We start from the raw sequence: 21621 nt of genomic DNA, 5'->3' as shown, positions 1-21621 counted from the left end.
TATCATATCAGCATGACACGTTATCAAAACTGACACGTCAACATGTAACCTGGTTGACCGGTCAAGTGGTCAGAATTATAACAAACTGGAAAACACAGTGTCAAATTTGAGACAAAAAAACACAATGCCAAATTAGAATTTTGGTGTAAACAAAGTTTTTTTTTTTTTTTTTTTAAATTTTTTTTATTTACCCTTTTAATGTGCTTATGTTTGTTAAAGTTTATGGATTGTTACTTTTGTTTTATCAGAACTGAATTATACCGTAATATTAAGATTTTTAGATTTGTTTAGACAAAAACAAAATTATCAATTTATGATTTTGGACTATTTTTTTATTATTACAATGAGAATCGAAAATTAGTAAAAAACGAATAATAATTATTTTATTTTATTTCATTTATAATATATATGGTTAATCTTATATTAACTCATTAGAGTTGTTTTTAAAATTATATTAGATTGTCTAACAATAATAAAAAGTCGTAATACTTCAACAAATTGTTTCTAGCCTCATATTTCCAAACCACAAAACATCATACTTTTTAAACTTTAGATTTATCAAACACAATGACAATATTAAGTATTAACAACCGGTTTACACGAATGGTAATTTGATTTGTTTAAATTTAACTATTTGATTTAAGTTGGGACTATTTAGATTCATATAAACCAACCTTTTGCAATTTCTAGTTTTGCAAGATTTCATGACTTTCTTCTTTTAGAAGGCAAGAGTGAAAAAGAAGTAAAGGGTGGAGGCCAAACTTGTGAAAAAAGATTGGGCAGTGGTGCTTTCTTATCATGCTTTAACTGGATCTGAATATACTTACTTATATACGACAATTCTTAAAAGTTAAAAAGAAAAAAAGAATCTTCTTTATTGAATCTGATATATAAGTTTTGGCATGTGTAATGTGGCATTTATTCAATTATAGTGTTGACAGCTGCTCATTTTGTGACATACATAAAGTGTTCGTCATTAAAATGTTTAAGTATAACATCAGAATCGTATATTACCAAACCTACAAGTGAAGTAATTTTTTTTCGTATTCCACAAAAAACACATAGTTTGAATTTGTTTTTGTTTCACCACGATTTTTTTTCTACTTCAATTATTGAATATTTTTTTTAATAAAACCATTTTAAATAAAATTCAAACATTTAATGGTTCAATCGAATATTAAAATTTCATCGAGAGTCAAACAAAATAAATTTCAAATTATATTAATAAAGATCAAGATTTATATGATGTTTTCTTAAAAAAAAAATCAAACTCTCAATAGTTAAAACATAAAAAAAAATCTTTTGATTATTAAAACCCAAAGTCCAAACTGTAATAATTTTCATACAATTTGCCATTTTGCAAATCAGCGAGTTCATTAATTTACACGACAAAAGGGACTATACATTTCTACCAAATAATTTTATAAAATTAATAAAATTATTACTCTATTGTCAGTCGACATGTTAAAATCGGACAAAAAAGATAGCTTTAATGACAAATTATGTCGATGACATATTTATTATTATATATATAAATGATATTATTTATATCGCTCAAATAAAATAAAGTAAAATACGTTATAGTTTCACTTAATCGAAATTATATATATTTTGCTACTAAAAAGCTCATGGATCTTGAACGTGGATATTAAGAATGAGAGATACACTTCACTTCACATCATATAGTCAAACTTATCTCCTAACTCATTGAAACAGGAGCCTAAACAATTTCCAGATCCCCTAGATCACTGATTTCTCGATCCAAAAATCTTCATCATCGACAATCAATCCGCTGAAATTTTGATTTTAGGTGGCGTTCTCTAATCCATATTCAGGTGAACTGATTTCACCTGCGGATTCTGTTACACCGGAAAGCTGAATCCGTTCATTTCTAGATATGGGGGTGGTGAAGGCGGCAGTTGGTGATGCGGTGGTGACCTTCATGTGGATATTCTGTGCTTCCACCCTCGGCGCTGCCACTTCCATTATTACTAATTCGATGGGCGCCGGAGGGCTCGCTTCCCTTGCAATCACTACTTCCCTTATATTTGTTATCTCCGTCGTGTTTGGATTGATTGCCGATGCCTTCGGTGGCGCTAGCTTCAATGCGATCGGTACAATTGCGTTTAGTATCGCCGGTGCCGGTGGCGACGATGATACACTCATGTCCACCGCCGTCCGCTTTCCTGCTCAGGTAATACAACCAGACATTACTTTTCGTAGTCCTAATTTTTTTTGACGAATTAAGGGTTTCCAATTACCCAAATTGTTAGGTTACAGTTGAAATTGCGAAAACAGATCGTTACATTCAACTATGAATAGTGCAGAATTGGATCAATATTTGTTGATTATTAGTGTTAAACATGTAAAAACAGTGTTTAATTTCTGAATTGTCGACAGGCGATTGGTGCAGCTGGTGGTGTCATGGCTCTTTTGGAGTTGATGCCATTAGAGTACAAACATCTGCTAGAAGGACCTACACTAAAAGTCGATTTGCATACTGGAGCCATTGCTGAGGGAGTTTTTACTTTCGTTATCACCTTTGTTGTTCTCTTGATCATCATCAAAGGTCCTAACAGCTTGTTCTTGAAGAACTGGATGCTTTCCATGGCAACTATGGTGGTCATTCTTGTTGGTTCAAGCTACACAGGTCCTTCCATGAATCCTGCAAATGTAAGTATTACAAAACTCTTTCTGTTTCTAATTAACATAGTTCCTTGATCCCCATATACGATCTTTTACAAGATTTACACTTCTTTTTACCATTATGATTCTGATTATGATTATGATTACAGGCATTTGGGTGGGCATATGTGAATAATAAACATAACACATGGGAGCAGTTTTATGTTTACTGGATATGTCCATCATTAGGCGCAATTTTGGCTGGATGGTTTTACCGATTTGTCTTCCCACCTCCACCACCACAAAAACCCAAAACCGCATAAAAACAAGGCCTTTTTTTAGATTTACAGAATATGTTTTTCTTGAAAATAATTACCAAAACTTGTTTAAAAACATATTCTTTTCATGACTTTACTAATCATAAATTCATAATCTCATTCCAAAACTTGTTTGAAAATAATATGGGATTGTAAATAGTAGAAGGATAGAGAATCGAGTTCATTGATATATGTTTCTCAAACACACAAGAAAAAGTCAACGAAGGTTTTAGGCATATGCCTAATTAATACAAACTTCAAGTTCATTGATAATGTTAAATTAAAAGAAACTTAATCACAAATTCACAATTAGAATATTTAATATTATAGTTCTGAAAAACTTAATCTCATGCAATTAACTCATCGTTCATGCAATCCCTCAAATTTAGCTTTGCGACTCCCATTCCATCAATCTCAAGTACATCGCAACATTCTGTTTTCCCATTCTACACCAAACCAATAATATTATTCGATATTTAAGTTGAAAATAATTTTAGTTATACATATATACATATTTAGTGATGATTTACAAACTCTTCTAATTTGAATGTGATATTCAAACAATCAAACTTACTTGGTTGGGTTTTCTATTCGGTGAAACAACGTCAATTCTTGAAACGGAATCTACAGAATGATTGTTTGCGAATCCACATGTTGGTAACCCACGTGAACCAAAGCGAGTATAACTTGTAATGATTTCACTTTCATAATCATTGATATTCTTTATAGACTCGAATGAAAATACATGAGGAGTTGCACATGGGTCGTTTGAAAGTGTTCTTGTGTTGAATATGTAAAGAGGTGGCTTAGCTTTTAGTATCCATGGCTTGAAGGTCTCAAGTGGGATCTTTAGGATGCTACGAGGTATGAGTTTCTCATAGATATGAACCGAGTAGCCCCATGAAACTGAAAAAGACCAATTCAAATTTCTATTGTAACATATGGTTTGTTGAATCAAACGAGGTTGATCGACATTTGCAGCTTTCATGAGGTGATTTGTGGATTCGAATCGATCCATAGAGTGAAAAATAGGATCTATGTGGTCGAAATGATGAAGGGAAAGTAATGGAACTCTTGGATGAGCAGATAGAAATCCTGATGCATCTCCACGTATATCCATCTGTAAAGATACTTAAAATATTTAGACTTGGCTACAAATATATATAGTAATCATACATTATTACATGGTATACATAGGACAAGAAACTTTACCATATTTTTTTTAAGTACAAATACATAAAACTTGTATCTTAGTTAAAGGAGATTTATGTACCATATGTTTTAAAACTTGTATCTTAGTTGTTTTGCATTTTTTTTAATTGAGTGGATTGAGTGAGTTCAAAAAGATAGGATTTCCGTGTGTTGTGGGTTGGAAAAGATGAAGAAAAAAAAAAGACAAAAATTGATGTGACAGTGGGTTCGATGGGTTGAGAGGGAACGACTCACTTCTCCCTTAGAGATCTAAAAACTATAGAGATGGTTGGAAAAGAAGGTTTATGCATGTTCTGGATGTGGGTATATATGTTTATGCATATTCTGGATGTGGATATTTTCATCAAAGTCTAAAAAAAACCACTATATAATTTTTTTGTACGTTAAAACCTTTATATTTTTTAAAATGTATCATTTAAGGCATTGAGCTTGATAAATTCTAGATAGTTAAAAATGTTATGTAATCGATTCACAACGTTTTGATTGTTACAACTCATTAGATTAAAAAATTTCAAAAAAATATAAGGGTATAAATGCACTACAAAAAATTATATAATGGTTTTTTTTTAATCCTTTCATGAAAATAGATTAGGCTTTTCTAAGTGTAGAAAACCTTAAATAAGAATTTCAGAAAATATAAGAGTTTTTATGCACTAAAAAATAATATAGTGGTTTTTTTAAACATTTGATGAAAATACATTTGTTTTTTACGATTTTTTCCCTAAAACTTATGTCATTCTCTGAAATTTTAAAGATTTGCGATAAACAGAATTATCCGTTCTAAATTTCTATCATCATTTGTGAATATTCATGACGTACTCGAATGTACTTCACATCTTAATGTCTAAAATAATAATAAGAAAGATGGATGGACTTTTTAATAGACCAATCTTCCTAAAAAAAAACTTTATCATCTTATATTTTTGTCTTACATCGCCTTTCTATCTCCTTTAGTTCAAAACACATGTAATTTAGGGTTCGATCTCCCTTTGAAACTGTCACATCTTTTTTTTTTTTTTTTTTTTTTTTTTTTTTTTTTTTATCTCTGTCAACAACCACAATGAGCACCACCGCCGATTTAATCATTTTTACCTCCCGTTTTCGTGATTACGAGACCAAACTCCCTTTCTTTAAGTATGAAATTAACCATAACCCTATGGGTTGTAAGGACTTGAATGTTAACGATTTAATGATTTGTTAATCTGCTTGGAATGTACTTAATGCTTTGTTATGTAATCATCTTGTAATGACTTAATTAGATAATCCCTAAAGTGTGTTTGTTGTTATGACTAATTTTTTATCGAGTCAAGGCATTTCTTATGTAATCATCTTGTAATGACTTAATTAGATAATCCCTAAAGTGTGTTTGTTGTTATGACTAATTTTTTATCGAGTCAAGGCATTTCTTATGTAATCATCTTGTAATGACTTAATTAGATAATCCCTAAAGTGTGTTTTGTTATGACTTAATTGTTAAGGACGTAATGCATTTGTTATGTATTATTGTTGTAATGACTTAATTATACAATCCCTAAAGTGTGGTCTTGTTGTGCCATAGTTGTTAAAGACTTAATATATTTGTTATGTAATCATAATAAACTTAGTTCGTAATGACTTAATTAGTTAAACCCTAGATTGCAATGACTTAATTAGATAAATCATCATGAGCTTAGATCGTAATGACTTGATTATAAATCATTGAAATACATGTAATATGTTTTCTTGTGTCCTAAGGATCATTTTCCTCCCATTTTATGATTAAGAAACATACATTCCTAAACAAACAAATCTCATATCCAAATATATCAACTATAATATATTGGTTTCGCTTAAAGAAAAAATAAATAAAAAACATAATACTTAAAATACAATGATGTAGGAGAAAAAATGAAAACAATAAATATAAGATGTTATTTCTTATATTCAAACTGTAATATTATATAATATTTAATAAGTGAACTATTTAAAGTATAATGCTTTAATAGAAAAAAAAAACAAAAGTAGGATGCTATAACTAACAAAAATATGAAAGTACTTCAATTGATATTTAGTTTATGTGTCTTCATTTTAATGAAGGCGAGCTTAGAATACTCATAATAAATTGATATAAAAATTAATTTCAGGTTGTTCTTATTTTGGGATTGCTTTTTTCAATACTTTATATCATTTAGGATGTGAATGTGCATACATGCTTGTTTGTTTAAGAAAGATTCAATTGTTATTTTCACTTTGTTTCCCCGGTATATATTTTAGTATATATTTCTATATAAACTTGTAGCGACTACACGGAGTACTTTCATAATGATCAATTGATTATAATACCGAGGGAGTGACTGGAAATAAGGTTACTCTACCATTGGGTATCATCAATGATGTGTTTGAGGATAAGACTGGGCGAGTATGATTAAATCGCTTTATTTTTATAAAACCTTATTTATATTTATAAGAGACACTTATATTTTCTATTGGATACATACAACTTTATTTGTATATGAGAGAGACACTCAATGAATTTTCTTGATGTAATAGAAAACTTTATTCCTAATGTTTTGTATTCCATATCTTACAACTCTTAAACTATGCCATTAATTTGGATTATTCTTCTCTACTTGATGGCTAATGTCATATGTCGGGGCCGTGATGAAGCTGACCATGAGGATCCACCGCCTCTATTGGGTGGAAGCCGTGGTCAACACGAGCTGGATGTCAAGCCTTATTATGATTGATTTATTTAGTATATATATATATATATATATATATATATATATATATATATATATATATATATATAAAATTGAAGTTTTTCGATCCCAAAAAAGAAGGGGCAAGGCAAAAATCCTTAACCTCTCACAATCAATGGCGAAGAACAGGGGAAGCCTTTACTTTTTCATTTTGGTAAAGACACCCACGATGTTCATACAAGTAAAGACGATACATTCAATAGCTCATTAGTCAAGCAACAATATGTAAGTGTTTGTTTAAAGTGGATATGTGTGTATATTAATCTAACAAACCATCTTTGAAAAATATGAAATGATTTAGTATATTAGTTGGAACTACAAACTTAAGGATTACATGAAGAGTGTAATCCAACACCATTGGATGAGGTTGCCATACTTTAAAAGGTATTGAGTGCTTGATGAGGTCGTGTTAAAGGCATTAGGCATAAACTTTATTTTCAACATCGAGTTGCTCTAAGGGATAGTCAGTATCATAGGCACCACAACAGTCAAAGACATCACACTATACACACGTAAAACTAACTAATATAATTTCAAAATCTCATACAAAGATCAATGAATGCATGTTAGTTTGGTAATTTTGGTTTATATTCATTATTTATAATAAACTTCGATAATTGGTAGGTTTGTTTATGTTCTTACTCTAGTAGTTTGTTTATGTTAATGTTTTGGTACTTTAGTAGTTTGGTACTTTGTAGTTTGGACCATGTTAAATGTGTGTGTGTGTGTGTTTTTTTTGTAATTTTGTACTTATTTATGTTGATACTTTGGTAGTTTAGTTGTTTGGTAAATATTGGTTTGGTATTTTGGTTTATGTTGAGGTAGTTTGATATTTTGGGAATTTGTAGTTTGGTTCATGTTGATATTGTGGTAATTGTAAGTTAGGAATCCTTTTATTGATATTTTGGTATATGTTCTTTTTTTATATCTTAGGCTCAATAAAAACTCTAATAAGAAATTAGAGAGAGAAAAACATATACAATACGGTTAAATCATTCTAACAACAATTGTCAGGTTTCCCATTCATACCAAGATAGATTCGATCCCCTAATCCTATAAGCATCCCACATGAAGGAGTGGTATAAAATTGAATTGATAACATCCCCATTTTGGGATTGAGAACTCTAAATAAGAGTTTATTCCTAAAACTCCAGATAGATCATAAGCAACACACCATGACCGCATCTGACATCTTAGACTTACCAGAAGCTCGTTAAAGCGCAAAAAGAATTTGTTTGAAGGAAGAAACAGGTAGGTTATTACCCCAACAAAAGATTAATTTGACATGAATTTGTTGGGAAAAATTAACAGAACCAAAGATGCGGTTGATGGTATCAAGGAGATTGTTGCAAAGAGGGCATATACCAGAATGGATATATATTCCTCTCTTATCTAGGTTGCAACTGGTTGGAAGGCCATTTTGAGACAACCTCCATCTAAATATGTTAACTTTAATCAACAAGATGGAGTTTCAATTAGTGACCTTGGTTTAATCATGTAAGGAAACGAGCATCAAATTCTCTTTAACGTGTTTAACAGTGACGTCTCCTAATACATCTAAATTCCATACCCAACATTCCTGTTGATTAGGAAAAATAATACAACCAAGATTTTTTTTAACATATTTTGAAATTCATGTTTCTCAATACCACCCCTAATATCCATCCTCCATTTTAACAGAAGCTCAAGGAAGAAAGTTGATCACCTACATAACAATCTGGATACTTCTCCAAAACTTATAACCGATGAAATTGTGATTTGAAAAGTAAACCTTGGGCCCATTTAGCCTCCCAAAAGCTGGGAAAATTCCATGCTCTACCTTCCTAGGAATGGCATCTTCGAGATTTAACCCCATATTAACAAAATCATTACAAGACAATATGATAGCAAGGCAAAGGGAATAATACCTTTGGGTGATGATCAAGTTAAAACCACCATTACTTCTATATATACCTTCAATAACTTTGACCCACTTATAGTTAGGTTCATTAAGGAATCTCCACTTTATTGTTGTTTGTTTTTTCGAAGCGAAAATGCTTGAAGTCTGTGGACCACTTCTACAACCCTCTGTAGCAGAAGATGTGGACCAAACGCTTGCAACATGTAATAAAAAGTGTGTTTGTTTTTTAACGTCTGCAGACTGCTGCAATAAGTTAAAGTACAGTGTGAAGATGTTTGAAGCAGATGGTCTCGTGCCACCCAGCACACGCACAACAGTTTTTAAGTTAGAAGTCTTCTGAAAATCAAACAGTTGCGAAAGACTTAGTGTTGCGCGTGTCCTGTACGACGCAATAATAAATAATCAGAAGTGGTTTTTTAGAAAAAACAAAGAGTAGTGATGAGAGCCGATTCGCTCCAAAGAGGCTCCCAATCCCCAAACCCATTTGTTTTTGCTAGAGAGAGCAAGCGTCCATTTATTCCTTAGTCTTTTTTGGCGTTTCGCCATTTGCACCCTAAATGAAATCTCTTATATGGCTTTCAAGAATATGTAAGATTTTTTTTTGGAGCTTTAAAAGAAGATAAGTAATAAGAGCCAAGCAAACCAGGATGAACTTTATAAGAGAGAGTATCCCTCTAATAGATACAACCTTAACTTTCCACCTTGATTTTTTTTAAATTTATAAATGACCAGGTTCCCAACATTGATTTTATACATATTTTGGTTAATCAGCAGCATAGGTATATGGAATTTTTTTTTTTTTTTTTTTTTTTTTTTTTTTTTTTTGATGAAGTTTGCCAAATTGGTAATCTTAAGATCGAGACACCAATACCAACAAGCTTACTCTTTGAAGTATTGATTTGAAAGCCCGAAGTAAATTTAAAAAATATAAGAACCCGCATTAAATTTTCACTGTCCCAATCTCCGACAAACATCCCATCGTCTGCAACTTGGAAACCTTTGATAAAACCTCTCTCTCTCTCATTAAAAGCCATATTGAGACCTTCCATGACTAGAAGGAAAATGAATGGAGAAAGAGGATCGCCTTGGCGAAGGCCACTCTTCATTTTGAACTCTCTGGTTAGAAACCCATTGATTGGAATGGAAGCTCTAGAGGAGGTAAGGCAAGCTTGAATCCATGCTCTTTATTTATTTCCAAAGTCGGTAGCTTGAAGTATGCCATCTAAATACCGTGAATTGATGGAGTCGTAAGCTTTTCGGAAGCCAAACTTAGAGAGAATTAACTTTTCTTGTATGTTTTAGCATATTAGATAATCTCATTTACAAGGAGTGGACCTTCGGTGGTTTGCCGATTTTTGAGAAAGTCGTTTGGTATTCTTTAACCACCGAACCAATAACTAATTTGAGTAGATTGGCAAGAACTCGTATGATGAACTTGTAAAGGCTTCCAAATACTTTGATAGTTTAGTATTTTGGTAGTTTGGTTTATGTTGATATTTTGGTAGTTTAGCATTTAATTTGGTAATTTGTATTTTTCTCTTTGTTGCTATTTTGATAATTGTTAGTTTTAAAATTCCTTTTATTTTACTTTATTGATTTAAACTATAAGTTTTCTAATGTACATATTTACTTTGAAGCCATATCGTCTTGATGTTATGCTAAGTGACCCGACATATGAAGATAGAATCGCAAACTTCTTTAAATTGTTATCGACACAAAATGATAATGGAGTCAATAACGAGGGAACCAAGGGGATGAAGATGATGACGATGGCACGCATGATTAGTTTTATGTTTCGTAAATGTTTTAATTTGGATAAATAATAACTTTAACATATATTATGAATTTTATACTAAGTATTTTATATAATATATTGTTTTTCTCCATTTACTTATACAATTTTTCTGCATTTTAATTACAATTTTTATGCATTTTAGTAGCTAATGTTAAAAAAATAGCATTAACGACAACTTCTTTAGCAAACAAAGGTGTAGCCACGACATTCTTTCTTAAATTTTTCTCATGAAAAGTCAGATTAAACAAGTGGATATTGAATATTTTGAATTTATCAAATTTTAATTTATTATATAATTAATTTGATGTCCTTTTTTTCATTTCCTTTTGCATTTTGTTAGTTGCATATACTGAAATTCTATGTGCAATAAGTATGTAATTTACCACACCATTTAAACAGACAATCTATACCTGATGAAGACCTTGATGAGGAGTCACTGAAACTCCAAAATCATTCACACAAGTCATCAAAATCAGATCTGCACTGTTCAAATACGGATACCTTCTAAAACAGTCTTCAATATTTTGTTGCACCATCTTTGCCAACGGATAACTCAATATGAGTCCAGCTCCACCAAATCCCATGTCATACGAGTAAATTTGATTCGAGATTATACTCTCTGAATGACCTCCAATGTATATATACTTAGTATGATCATATTTCGATAGTTCATCCACCAAATTGTCAACAAAAAAGATCGAGTCATCATCTCCCATGACGTACCATCGTACCCCTTCTCTCTCTTCCCTAAAAACCTCGATAACCGCATGCACCATCCGCACCATGATTGGTGCAACATGCTTCGTTTCTTCCAATAACTTTGAATTGTCATCAGAAATACGAAAAGGAGGAGAATACTGTGACCATGGCAAGAGATCATCAGTCGGGGTCCTGTCAAGATAGAGGTATCCGCGGGTGGTGTTTGGGCGCCACCATGACTCGATGTAGGGTTTCCGATAGCGCCATGCTTTTGTAGACCCCACAAGTCCAAAAACAAGATGGGAAACGTTTGTGGTGTTCAGTGGTAAGAAGGACTGATTAGTTGCAACATGAATGATATCAGTCTGTAGAGAATTGGGTTGGTTTGAGAAAATGACTAGGACGATGATGATTAATGTTGAAAATGCAAGTGTTTTCCAAATTGCTGTTGATGAGAAGTTGAAGGTGGAAGAGATCATGGCTAAAGACAAATTTGAGATGATTGAATGTTTCAACTCAATATCTAAGGTTTTAAAGAAATTGCGGAATTAATAATGTTTTTAAATTTATTGAGTAAACTTCATGCAAGTTAACTTGACTGCACAAGTTTAGAGGCTCCGGATTTGAGTGCATTAGTTGCAATACTTGAAGTCAAAACCATTGTAAAAGGTCTACGATCAACTTGCCATTGAAACCATTATCCATTATATATATATATATATATATATATATATATATATATATATATATATATATATATATATATATATATATATATATATATATATATATATATATATATATATATATATATATATATATATATATATGTGGAATAGTGAATATACCCTTAAGGGTATATAAGATTACAAACCCAATACTTAAAACTATGTTGTTTCGTTATTGACTTCGTTTGAAAGAAAAATTGATACGTGAACACTTCTTCCTTCTTAAAAATATTGATACATCACGTGACCATGATCATAGCTTTAAACAAAAAAACACAAATTGACATCCTGCTTCTACTAATTCGATTTCACAGAACTCACAGGAAAAAAAAACGCATACTGATGATCACTTCGACTGATTTCCTTAAGTCAATGATTGCATGATGCAAACGTCAATGTTTAAATCGATTTCTTTTCCTATTCTTTTCTGATTTTATGAATTTATTCCAAGTTATTTATTTATTTATTTATTCTGAACGATTGAACCCTCAGAATCAGGAGTTATTCACTCGAAAGTTATTTGATTTCTTATAGGTGGAAGTTTTGATTTTTGAAGAATTGAAACTTATTCACTTGGTGTCGACAATTGATTTATGATTCTGATTGAATATGTGTAAGTTCTACTCTTTTTCTAGCCTTCTTAAAGAATTGAGACTTATTCACTATAGTCGGCTCTTTTTCATTTGCAACTTTATTAAAAAAAAATACCCACCAGGTGTTTAACAAAATGTCATCTCATATCATAACACTATTTTTTTTCAATTTAGTTAGATGATTTGCTGTTAGTTAAAGATTTATCCAGATTCTAAGTATGGAGAAAGATGGTAACAATGTTTTTGTGCAGGATTCCGACATGTCTGATGTAATTCTGTCAGATTATGTCATTCTATTGTGTGTTTTTTTGCTATGAGATCCACCCGATTACATTATTTTTGTATAGTTAATGATGGAGCATTGAGGCTTGAGCGATGTATAAGTTTTTATGTATAATTTACAAGTTGTTATAATAGGATTTCACTTGTCATTTTTGTACGACTCTTTATTTGGTGTTTGTTATCGTCTTTTTTGAATCCTCATATCCAATGAATTTGTATGAAAAAGTTAAAACTTTGACTGGTAAAAAGTTGGAGGAAACCATATGTGTTCCTTTTTTTGATTGCCTCTAATCTTGTGCTACTTCCAAATCATTAAAAATTGTTAAGGAACATAAAAACTTTCCAAATTATTCATACATGGTTGACCAAAAAAGAAAGTAAAAAATGTCAAGAATCACATGAAAATTTTCATTTGCTCTAAAAAACAACACATCTCGTCATTTTTTCTCTTGCAATGCTTCATCTACCTGATTCATGAAAAAGTAAAAAATTGTTAATATAATTATCATATTTCTAAAATCAAAGATTTAATTATTTTTATAAGTACCTTTCTTTTTGAACAACTAGTATTGTTTCTACAATTCTTTCAATTCTTCAAGTTTCAACAATCCTTTGTTTTTGAGAAATGCAAATCACAACCTCTATTGTAGCTACAACACTTTATCATGAAGAGAAGGAAAATACTCCAAGCTTTGCAAGATTTAGGGGGTGTTTGTTTTAACTTTTTACACCCCAAAAGTCTTTTTTGAAAAGAAAAAAAGCAAAAGATGTTTGGCAAACCAATTTTAAAAGCTGCTTTTGGTGTTTTTATACAAGGAAAAGATACTTTTTGGAAAAGTCAGGAAATCATGACTTTTTGTAACTTTTCCAAAAAGGACTTTTGGGTTTTGAAAAGTTAAGCCAAACACCCTCTTACTTTGCACAAAGTTTGTTCATTCTCCTAAAAAAAGTTATTAGATCACTAACAGGAAAATAATGACATACAAAGTTAACATAGTGAAGAGCAATAGTCGTATCTGAATCACAGATTGTAGTTGTATCCTTGGTGAATATGAACATCGAACTCTCTACAGGTTTGTTTTTGTTAAGATCCTTTGATCCCAAATATTTTCGGCTCTTAACATCTCCATCATTATGCAAAAATGATTTACAGATCATGGAACATGCAACAAGGGTATTTCAGTCATTAGTAAGGTTGTGTAGAGGAGTAGAGGACTAGGAGGGTATTTCAGTAAACTGCAACTAGACTTCTTTTTTTGTTCTTGTGTTGGAAGTGTCGACAACCTCATTATCGGATTTAAGCAGTAATAGTAACCTTTCGGCTGTTAAAGAATCTGGAAAAGCCATGACAGATGCACTTTCAAGGGTATTTCAGTCATTGGTTTTTGATAATACCAATTCCAGCCTACGCTTTTCAAGCAATATTCACAGAAAATTTCACTGAGACATTTAATCGAGCACCTGGTGGGTGGGCTGCATATACTACAATTTATAGTGAAAATGGTTTGCATGTAGTGATGTTCATTCCACATTGCCCATTAGACCTAACTCACTCTATACATAGTGTACAAGGGAAAGAAGAAAAGAAAATGAGATTGTTTTATTTCAGATACTCATGAGCTACAAACTATATCCAAAAATTGTCCAATACAAGTGTGCAATTCACGAACCTGGTTGGACAAGCAAGCTGTAAAGCGACAAATTAATCAGGTGGATGGCGAACCCATTGGAACGATGGCCGACTGTGACTGCTTAAACCGAAAAATAAATCGAAAACATATGTGTGGGATTAATCAGGAACTGATGTGTTTTGGAAATGATATTAGTCGATCAACGAAATAGTTTTTTCTTTCAGAAAATTATATCAATAATCAGTCAATGTGTTCAGTGAATTGAACCTCTTTATTTTTGCTATGAATTCCGAATTCTTTAAATTGTTGATTATGGAAGCAGGAGAAAGAAAGCAGAAAATCCTGGAGGAATCGAGTTCCATTTTATTAAAACTACGTAGTTTAATAGATTTAGGTATATATATATATATATATATATATATATATATATATATATATATATATATATATAGGGTTAGGTTATTTTGTTTTCATTATCTATTGTGTGCATGTATGACTAATTCTGGACCAATCATTTTAGTTATTTTAAGAAAGTAATTAATGCATATTACATGTTGAAGATATAATAGATATTAATTACATCTTCAACATTTAATATGCATTAATTACTTTCTTAAAATAACTAAAATGATTGGTCCAGAATCAATCATACATGCACACAATAGATAGTAAAAACATTTGAACCTAACTCTCTCTCTCTCTCTCTCTCTCTATATATATATATATATATATATATATATATATATATATATATATATATATATATATATATATATATATATAGAGAGAGAGAGAGAGAGAGAGAGAGTTAGGTTCAAATGTTTTCACTATCTATTGTGTGCCTGTATGATTGATTATGGACCAATCATTTTAGCTATTTTAAGAAAGTAATTAATGTTTATTAAATGCTGAAGATGTAATTAATACCTATTATATCTTCAACATGTAATATGCATTAATTACTTTCTTAAAATAACTAAAAAGATTGGTCCAGAATAAGTCATACATGCACACAATAGATAGTGAAAACAAAATAACCTAACCCTATATATATATATATATACACACACACATTAAGGGAGATGATTTGTACACAATAATGTTTCTCCATACACAACAATTGGTGTTTTAAAAAATTATACTGTACAACTCTATAAATCATAAATTGTTGTGTATGACAAAAAACTGTTGTGTACGAATCACTTCCCATATCTGAAGGGTATATTCACTATTCCCATATATATATATATATATATATATATATATATATATATATATATATATATATATATATATATATCAAGGTTGTTAAAATTGCTCGACGGTCGATTGACGATAAACAATTATTCGGATTAGGTGAGGATTAATCGGTGACCCTAAATTACTAATTAAATTATTTAAAAAAATAATATATCCTAAAGAAATAAGTATTTGAAATTTTAAAATTTTAAAAATTTAAAAGTTTGAAAATGCTAGTACAGTATTTAAAATTTTGTAAACTTAAAAATTTGAAAATTTAATATCTTGGTGTATTATTTGAAAAATTAAAAAAATGAATAATTTAAATATTTCTCACCTATGACCACCGAGGACAGCCAAGAACCATTAAGCCCGAGTTTGACAAATTTCTGTCAAACACCCAAATCGTAATTGGTTCAAGACCGCTAAGCGATTAATCGATCGCCAAGGCTGATTTCTGAAACACTGATATATATATATATATATATATATATATATATATATATATATATATATATATATATATATATATGAAACATACTGGTCATACCTTGAATTTTAATAGATATAACTTATAAAGCTTTTTCTACAAATCGACTATGCATATATAAATCACTAAAATTTTGCAAAATTTGAAAGATGTGAATTAAAGAAAGTTATTATGAAATTCAATTTCGTGCAAAATGATAATTATGAAATATTGAATTTGTGTATATAAATTAATTAAGACATCCTAATCTAGACACCAATATAAATTAATTTACATCAATTGTCTGAATTGAAAATACCAATATATGGTTTAAACATCAATATATTACTTAAAATTAAAAATTATTTTATTATTTAAGAAATAATTATAGCATCTAACATTTATTTTGTTTGTTTGTTTTTTTTTTGTTTTAATGAAATCATATAATTATATATTGAAAAATGTGAATTAAGAAAAGTTATTATGAAATTAAATTTGTTGCAAAATGATAATTTTGAAATATTAAATTTATATATTAATTAATTTAGATACCTTAATTTTGACATCATTATATATTAATTTACACTAATAGTTTGAACTAAAAATATAAATATAAGACTTATACATCAATATATTACTTAAAATTGAGAATTATTTTATTAGTTAAGAATTAAACTATAGCATCTAACATTTATTTTGTTTATATAATTTTAATGAAATCATATAGTTATATATTGAAAGATATAAATAAAGGAAACTTATTATGAAATTCATTTGTTGGAAAATGATAATTTTGAAATATTGAATTTAAGTATATAAATTAATTTTGATTCCTTAATCTTGACATTATATATAAATAAATTTATACCAATAGTTTTAACTGAAAATTTAAATCTAAAGTTTAAAGATCAATGTATTACTTAAAATTGAGATTTATATTATTACTTAAGAATTAATTATAGCATCTAACAACTATTTTGTTTCTATCATTTTAATGAAATCATGTAATTATATATTGAAAGATGTGAATTAAGGAAAGTTATTTTGAAATTCAAAAATGAAATCATGTAATTATATATTGAAAGATGTGAATTAAGGAAAGTTATTTTGAAATTCAATTTGTTGCAGAATGACAATTTTGAAATATTGAATTTATGTATATAAACTAATTTAGATTTCATAGTCTAGACAACATTATAAGTTAATTTACACCAATAGTTTGAACTTAAAAAATATAAGCTATAAATATCAATATACTACTTAAAATAAAATTGAGAATTATTTTATTACTTAAGAAGTCATTATAGCATCTAACATTTATTTTGTTTTTATTATTTTAATATAAATATAAGGATTATGGTACCTCTATTCATGAATACGTATCCACTTTGAGACCTAACTTTATGATAGTCAGATAAATAACCTGCATTTGCATAACCAATCAAACATTGGTTTGAATTGTTAGGATGAAATAACCCTAAATCAATAGTTCCTCGAAGGTATCAAAAAAATATTTTTGATCCCATTCTAATGTCTTTTCCTATAAGGGATGAACTGAACATTGCTATCAAGTTTACAATGAAAGAAATGTCGGGTCTAGTACAACTGGTAAGATACATAAGAGCCCCAATTGCATTTAGATATAATACTTCTGTACCAAGAACTTCTTCATTTTCTTCACATGGACGAAATATATCTTTGTCAATATTTAATGATCTAACAACCATTGGGGTGCTTAAACAATTGGCATTGGCCATATTAAAACGCTTCAAGACTCTTTATGTATAATTTGATTGATGCACAAATATTCCATTAGACATATGCTCAATCTACAAACCAAGACAATATTTGGTTTTTTCAAGATCTTTCATTTGAAATTCTTTCTTTAAAAGCTAATCACTTCGATGATTTCTTTATTCGTTCCATTTATGTTTTGATCATCAACATCGATTGCAATGATCACATACCTAGATGTTGTTTTCTTGATAAATACGCATGGACAAATAGTATTATTTGTATAACCTTTACTTGTCAAATAACTGCTTAAATGATTGTACCATATATGTCCAGATTACGTTAATGTCCCATACAAAGATCTTTGTAATTTCATAGAATACATTTCTTTGGGTTTTACACTTAATACTTTAGGCATTTTTAATCCTTCAAGGATTTTCATAAATATATCTCTATCAGCTGATCCACACAAGTAAGCTGTAACAACATTCATAAGACGTATCTCTAAATTTTCAGAGATTACTAAGCTGATTAAGTATCTAAAAGTGGTTGCGTCCATTACCGATGAAAAAGTTTCCTCATAATCAATTCCGGGTCTTTAAGAGAAACCTTAAGCCACAACCCTAGTCTTGTATCTTACAATTTCTTCTTCCTCATTTCTTTTTTGTACAAAGATCTATCTATATCCTAATGGTTTTACAACTCTAGGTGTGAGGATGATCTCCCTAAAAACGTTACTCTTGTTAAGATAATTTAATTCAACTTGCATAGCCTATTTCCATTTAGCCCGATCATTTCTTCTTTGACATTCAATGACATATTAATATCACATGCAACTGAATAAGAAAATATTGCACTTATATTATCAGTTTATTCTTGTTCACACATTCTATTTGTTTGACCATAATTTAGTGTAACATCTTCCTTTCCTGGGGGAATTTTGATATTTTGTGTTTCTCGAGGAACACTTTCCTCATGATCTAATTCATTTTCTATTTCTCTTCTTTTTTCGTGTATCGTTATCTTTAGAACCAAATGACCTTCCACGCTTCAGACGTGTTTTAGACTCTTGAGTGACTTTATCATCAGATTGTCCATATTATGAAAATAGGGATGTCACGGTTTTTTTTCATCAGCACTGCCACCAAACGATGCCCTTGAACTTACACTTAATGTGGGCACCGCCAATCATGAGTGCATGTCGATAGATGTTGTGAAATGCCCTTAGCTACAATACAATCAAAACAAGTTAATAAATGGATGATGACTATATAAATGTTGAAGTTAATGAAAATAACTTCATACACAAATGATAATTGCTACCATGAAACCGATGTAGAAAAACAAGAGCTCAAAGCGGTCTTCAACATCCGTTTTAATGTGTGACCGAACCAAAATCACGCTTCTCTAGGTTGTAACACTATATTTACATCTTGGGAAATGACCCCACTTGAGTTCCCCTCAGAAGATTAATGTGTAACTGTTTTGGCATGTCATGCTTGTTTTCAAATAGCATGAATGTTGAACCTCAATGTTAAATCTTTTTAGATGTGGAGTCCACGGTAGACTCTACATTGATCATTACCCAACACACTGACAACAATATATCCAACACTTTTTTTTCTTGCTTGGTGATGGATTGGGTTTAATTGTGTTGTTGAATAACATGTGTGTTGGTCCACTAGTATGTGAATGTGGAACATGTTACAATCATTTAGTTTAAAATATGTAACATAAAATTTATAATTTTTGTCAACACAATTCACGTGTAATCTTTTTTTTTTGGTAAATCTAGCAATTTTGTACTGAAACCCTCCTCTATAGTTTTTACTCCTAGAGCCAACTGAAGCGATACTTTGTTGTTGTAAATTTGTAGCACATTTATTACATCAGTCGAGTTTTAGTTGTGCAATGGACCAACTGTATATTCGTGATCAAGACATTTCGGTAAATATGGCATACCAATAATGGTGTTTGTGTGTGATTGTTTACGACAATCAGTTATTCAATTTCAACATCATATTCTTTTGTGTCGGATTTCCTCAAAACGATTTCTTCTTTTGGTTCACCACTTTCTATGAAATAAGTGTATATGACTGGTACCATCATTACCATCGCCGTTTAAACATAATTAAAGTTTTGACTATTTAACAGTATGACATAGCAAATTTTCCATTCTATAGGCATTTGACGTGGATCAACCGACATTTGATATTGTGCAACCGTCGTTTGATATTGTGCTATCGGTGTTTGAAATGGTGCTACTGACATTTAACATAGTGGTAACGACGTTTGATATGGTCATGCCCGTGTTTGATATGGTGCTACACATAATATTCGAATTTGGCATACTAAATTTGTCAATACATATACTAGTTTTCATAAATAACTTGTGGATCGGACTATTGGTGTATCGGTGCTCCATATACAATATATCTACCAACATTATAAGGATCATTTAGAGAGATATGCATACATGTCTGATTGTTGCTACCTCTTCCGTTGGATCTATTCTCAGTAGAGCTTTCCCCTTTTTCTGCTACCAGACCCTCTTCTTTCGCTAGTTTAATCACAACAAGTAACATATCAATTTGCAACATTGTATTGAACATTATGTGTGTTTTCTAGTAGATAATTATCCACCACATACAAATGTATAAGAGTTGAACCCATCTGAATACACTTCTTTAAATGCTTCATATCACCCCATTAGCTATTTGGATAAGATACTTCAATGTAGGGTGTCAGAAAGACACTTTTTTTTGTCATCTAAACATGTCTTCTCTTTCACCAATTTGTATAAATCTGGAAAATATATATAGAAAAGAATTTAAACACCAAAGTTTATATCGGATGGTCTAATGTATATCAATTCTCATTTTCTTACTATCATGAACTACTGATATAAACAATAATAAAATACTAATCTGAATCTTTTGAATTTATGTTATATCAACAAGAACAAAATGGATAAAACGAATAAATTGATATAAATGTCAGAAGAAAAAACATATTGAAATTTTTTCTCCAAATATCATATAGTAGGTTTGATAATTTTTTTACAAAACAATATTATTTTATAAAGTAAAATCCACTAAAACGTATTGATTTTCATAGTTGGATTATGATTTTCTTAGTATGGTCTATGATTTTTTTTAGTCAAAATGACAAGACAATTCATATTTTTTTAAAAAACTAAAAAAACTTTTTCGAAAATGATGTTCTTAGCAGTAAAGGGAATTTCTCGCAATATAGTTTATAATAATTTTCTTTATTTTTATCACTCATTTTCATTTTATGCTATAGTCTTTAAGAAAACACGTGTACCATGCCATCTTATAATATATAATTACACATTTGAATGAGCAAAGTTAAACAAGTTTTACGCAAGCTTATTAATTAAGATAACAATGTTTTGTACTCGTACGTGTCATATGTATAGACTTTTTTATAGTAAAAAACAATGCGACACATGATTTAAAATATATTTTAGTAAAATATCTAATTATTTATTAAATATCATAGACTTCTTTTGAAAAATAGGTAAGACGAATTATTGGACCAAATTAAATTATTTAATCTATATCAATTACATTACTCAACAAAAAAGTTAACATCTAAATTAAATATATTGCATTTTCATAATAAAATCGAAC

The 21621-nt window shown here is 30.0% G+C and overlaps 2 protein-coding genes and 1 long non-coding RNA gene across 3 annotated transcripts; 2 read left to right on the top strand and 1 right to left on the bottom strand.

Moving 5' to 3' along the window:
- Nucleotides 1–1625: 1625 nt before the first annotated feature.
- LOC111917512 (aquaporin SIP1-1) lies at nt 1626–3070 on the top strand. The gene is made up of 3 exons (XM_023913194.3): nt 1626–2194; nt 2401–2673; nt 2796–3070. Exons 1-3 carry the CDS (start codon nt 1898–1900, stop codon nt 2946–2948), a joined length of 723 nt encoding a protein of 240 aa, XP_023768962.1. The 5' UTR covers nt 1626–1897; the 3' UTR covers nt 2949–3070.
- A 29-nt stretch (nt 3071–3099) lies between these two features.
- LOC111917513 (uncharacterized) lies at nt 3100–11855 on the bottom strand. Its single transcript, XM_023913195.3, has 3 exons — nt 11001–11855; nt 3517–4062; nt 3100–3388 (listed from the first exon to the last, which is right to left on the bottom strand). The coding sequence occupies exons 1-3, from the start codon at nt 11766–11768 to the stop codon at nt 3290–3292; spliced, it is 1413 nt and encodes a 470-aa protein (XP_023768963.2). The 5' UTR covers nt 11769–11855; the 3' UTR covers nt 3100–3289.
- On the top strand, nt 9637–10681 carry LOC122196476 (uncharacterized). Its single transcript, XR_006188172.2, has 2 exons — nt 9637–9953; nt 10433–10681. It is a non-coding gene; the product is annotated as an uncharacterized LOC122196476 (long non-coding RNA).
- Nucleotides 11856–21621: the final 9766 nt, after the last annotated feature.

Source organism: Lactuca sativa, chromosome 2 (assembly GCF_002870075.4).
Source record: "Lactuca sativa cultivar Salinas chromosome 2, Lsat_Salinas_v11, whole genome shotgun sequence".
NCBI lineage: Eukaryota > Viridiplantae > Streptophyta > Magnoliopsida > Asterales > Asteraceae > Lactuca > Lactuca sativa.
Note: the sequence above shows the minus strand (reverse complement) of the source record. Positions and strands in the feature narration are given on the sequence as shown.

Bases quoted from the DNA above. Each gene is read 5' to 3' on its own strand.
- LOC111917512 (XM_023913194.3), top strand. From the start codon at position 1,898: ATGGGGGTGGTGAAGGCGGCAGTTGGTGATGCGGTGGTGACCTTCATG. The intron at 2,195-2,400 runs GTAATACAACCA...AATTGTCGACAG, and splicing joins CCGTCCGCTTTCCTGCTCAG to GCGATTGGTGCAGCTGGTGG. The intron at 2,674-2,795 runs GTAAGTATTACA...TTATGATTACAG, and splicing joins CTTCCATGAATCCTGCAAAT to GCATTTGGGTGGGCATATGT.
- LOC111917513 (XM_023913195.3), bottom strand. From the start codon at position 11,768: ATGATCTCTTCCACCTTCAACTTCTCATCAACAGCAATTTGGAAAACA. The intron at 4,063-11,000 runs GTATAGATTGTC...GTATCTTTACAG, and splicing joins CTCATCAAGGTCTTCATCAG to ATGGATATACGTGGAGATGC. The intron at 3,389-3,516 runs GTAAGTTTGATT...GGTTTGGTGTAG, and splicing joins CGAATAGAAAACCCAACCAA to AATGGGAAAACAGAATGTTG.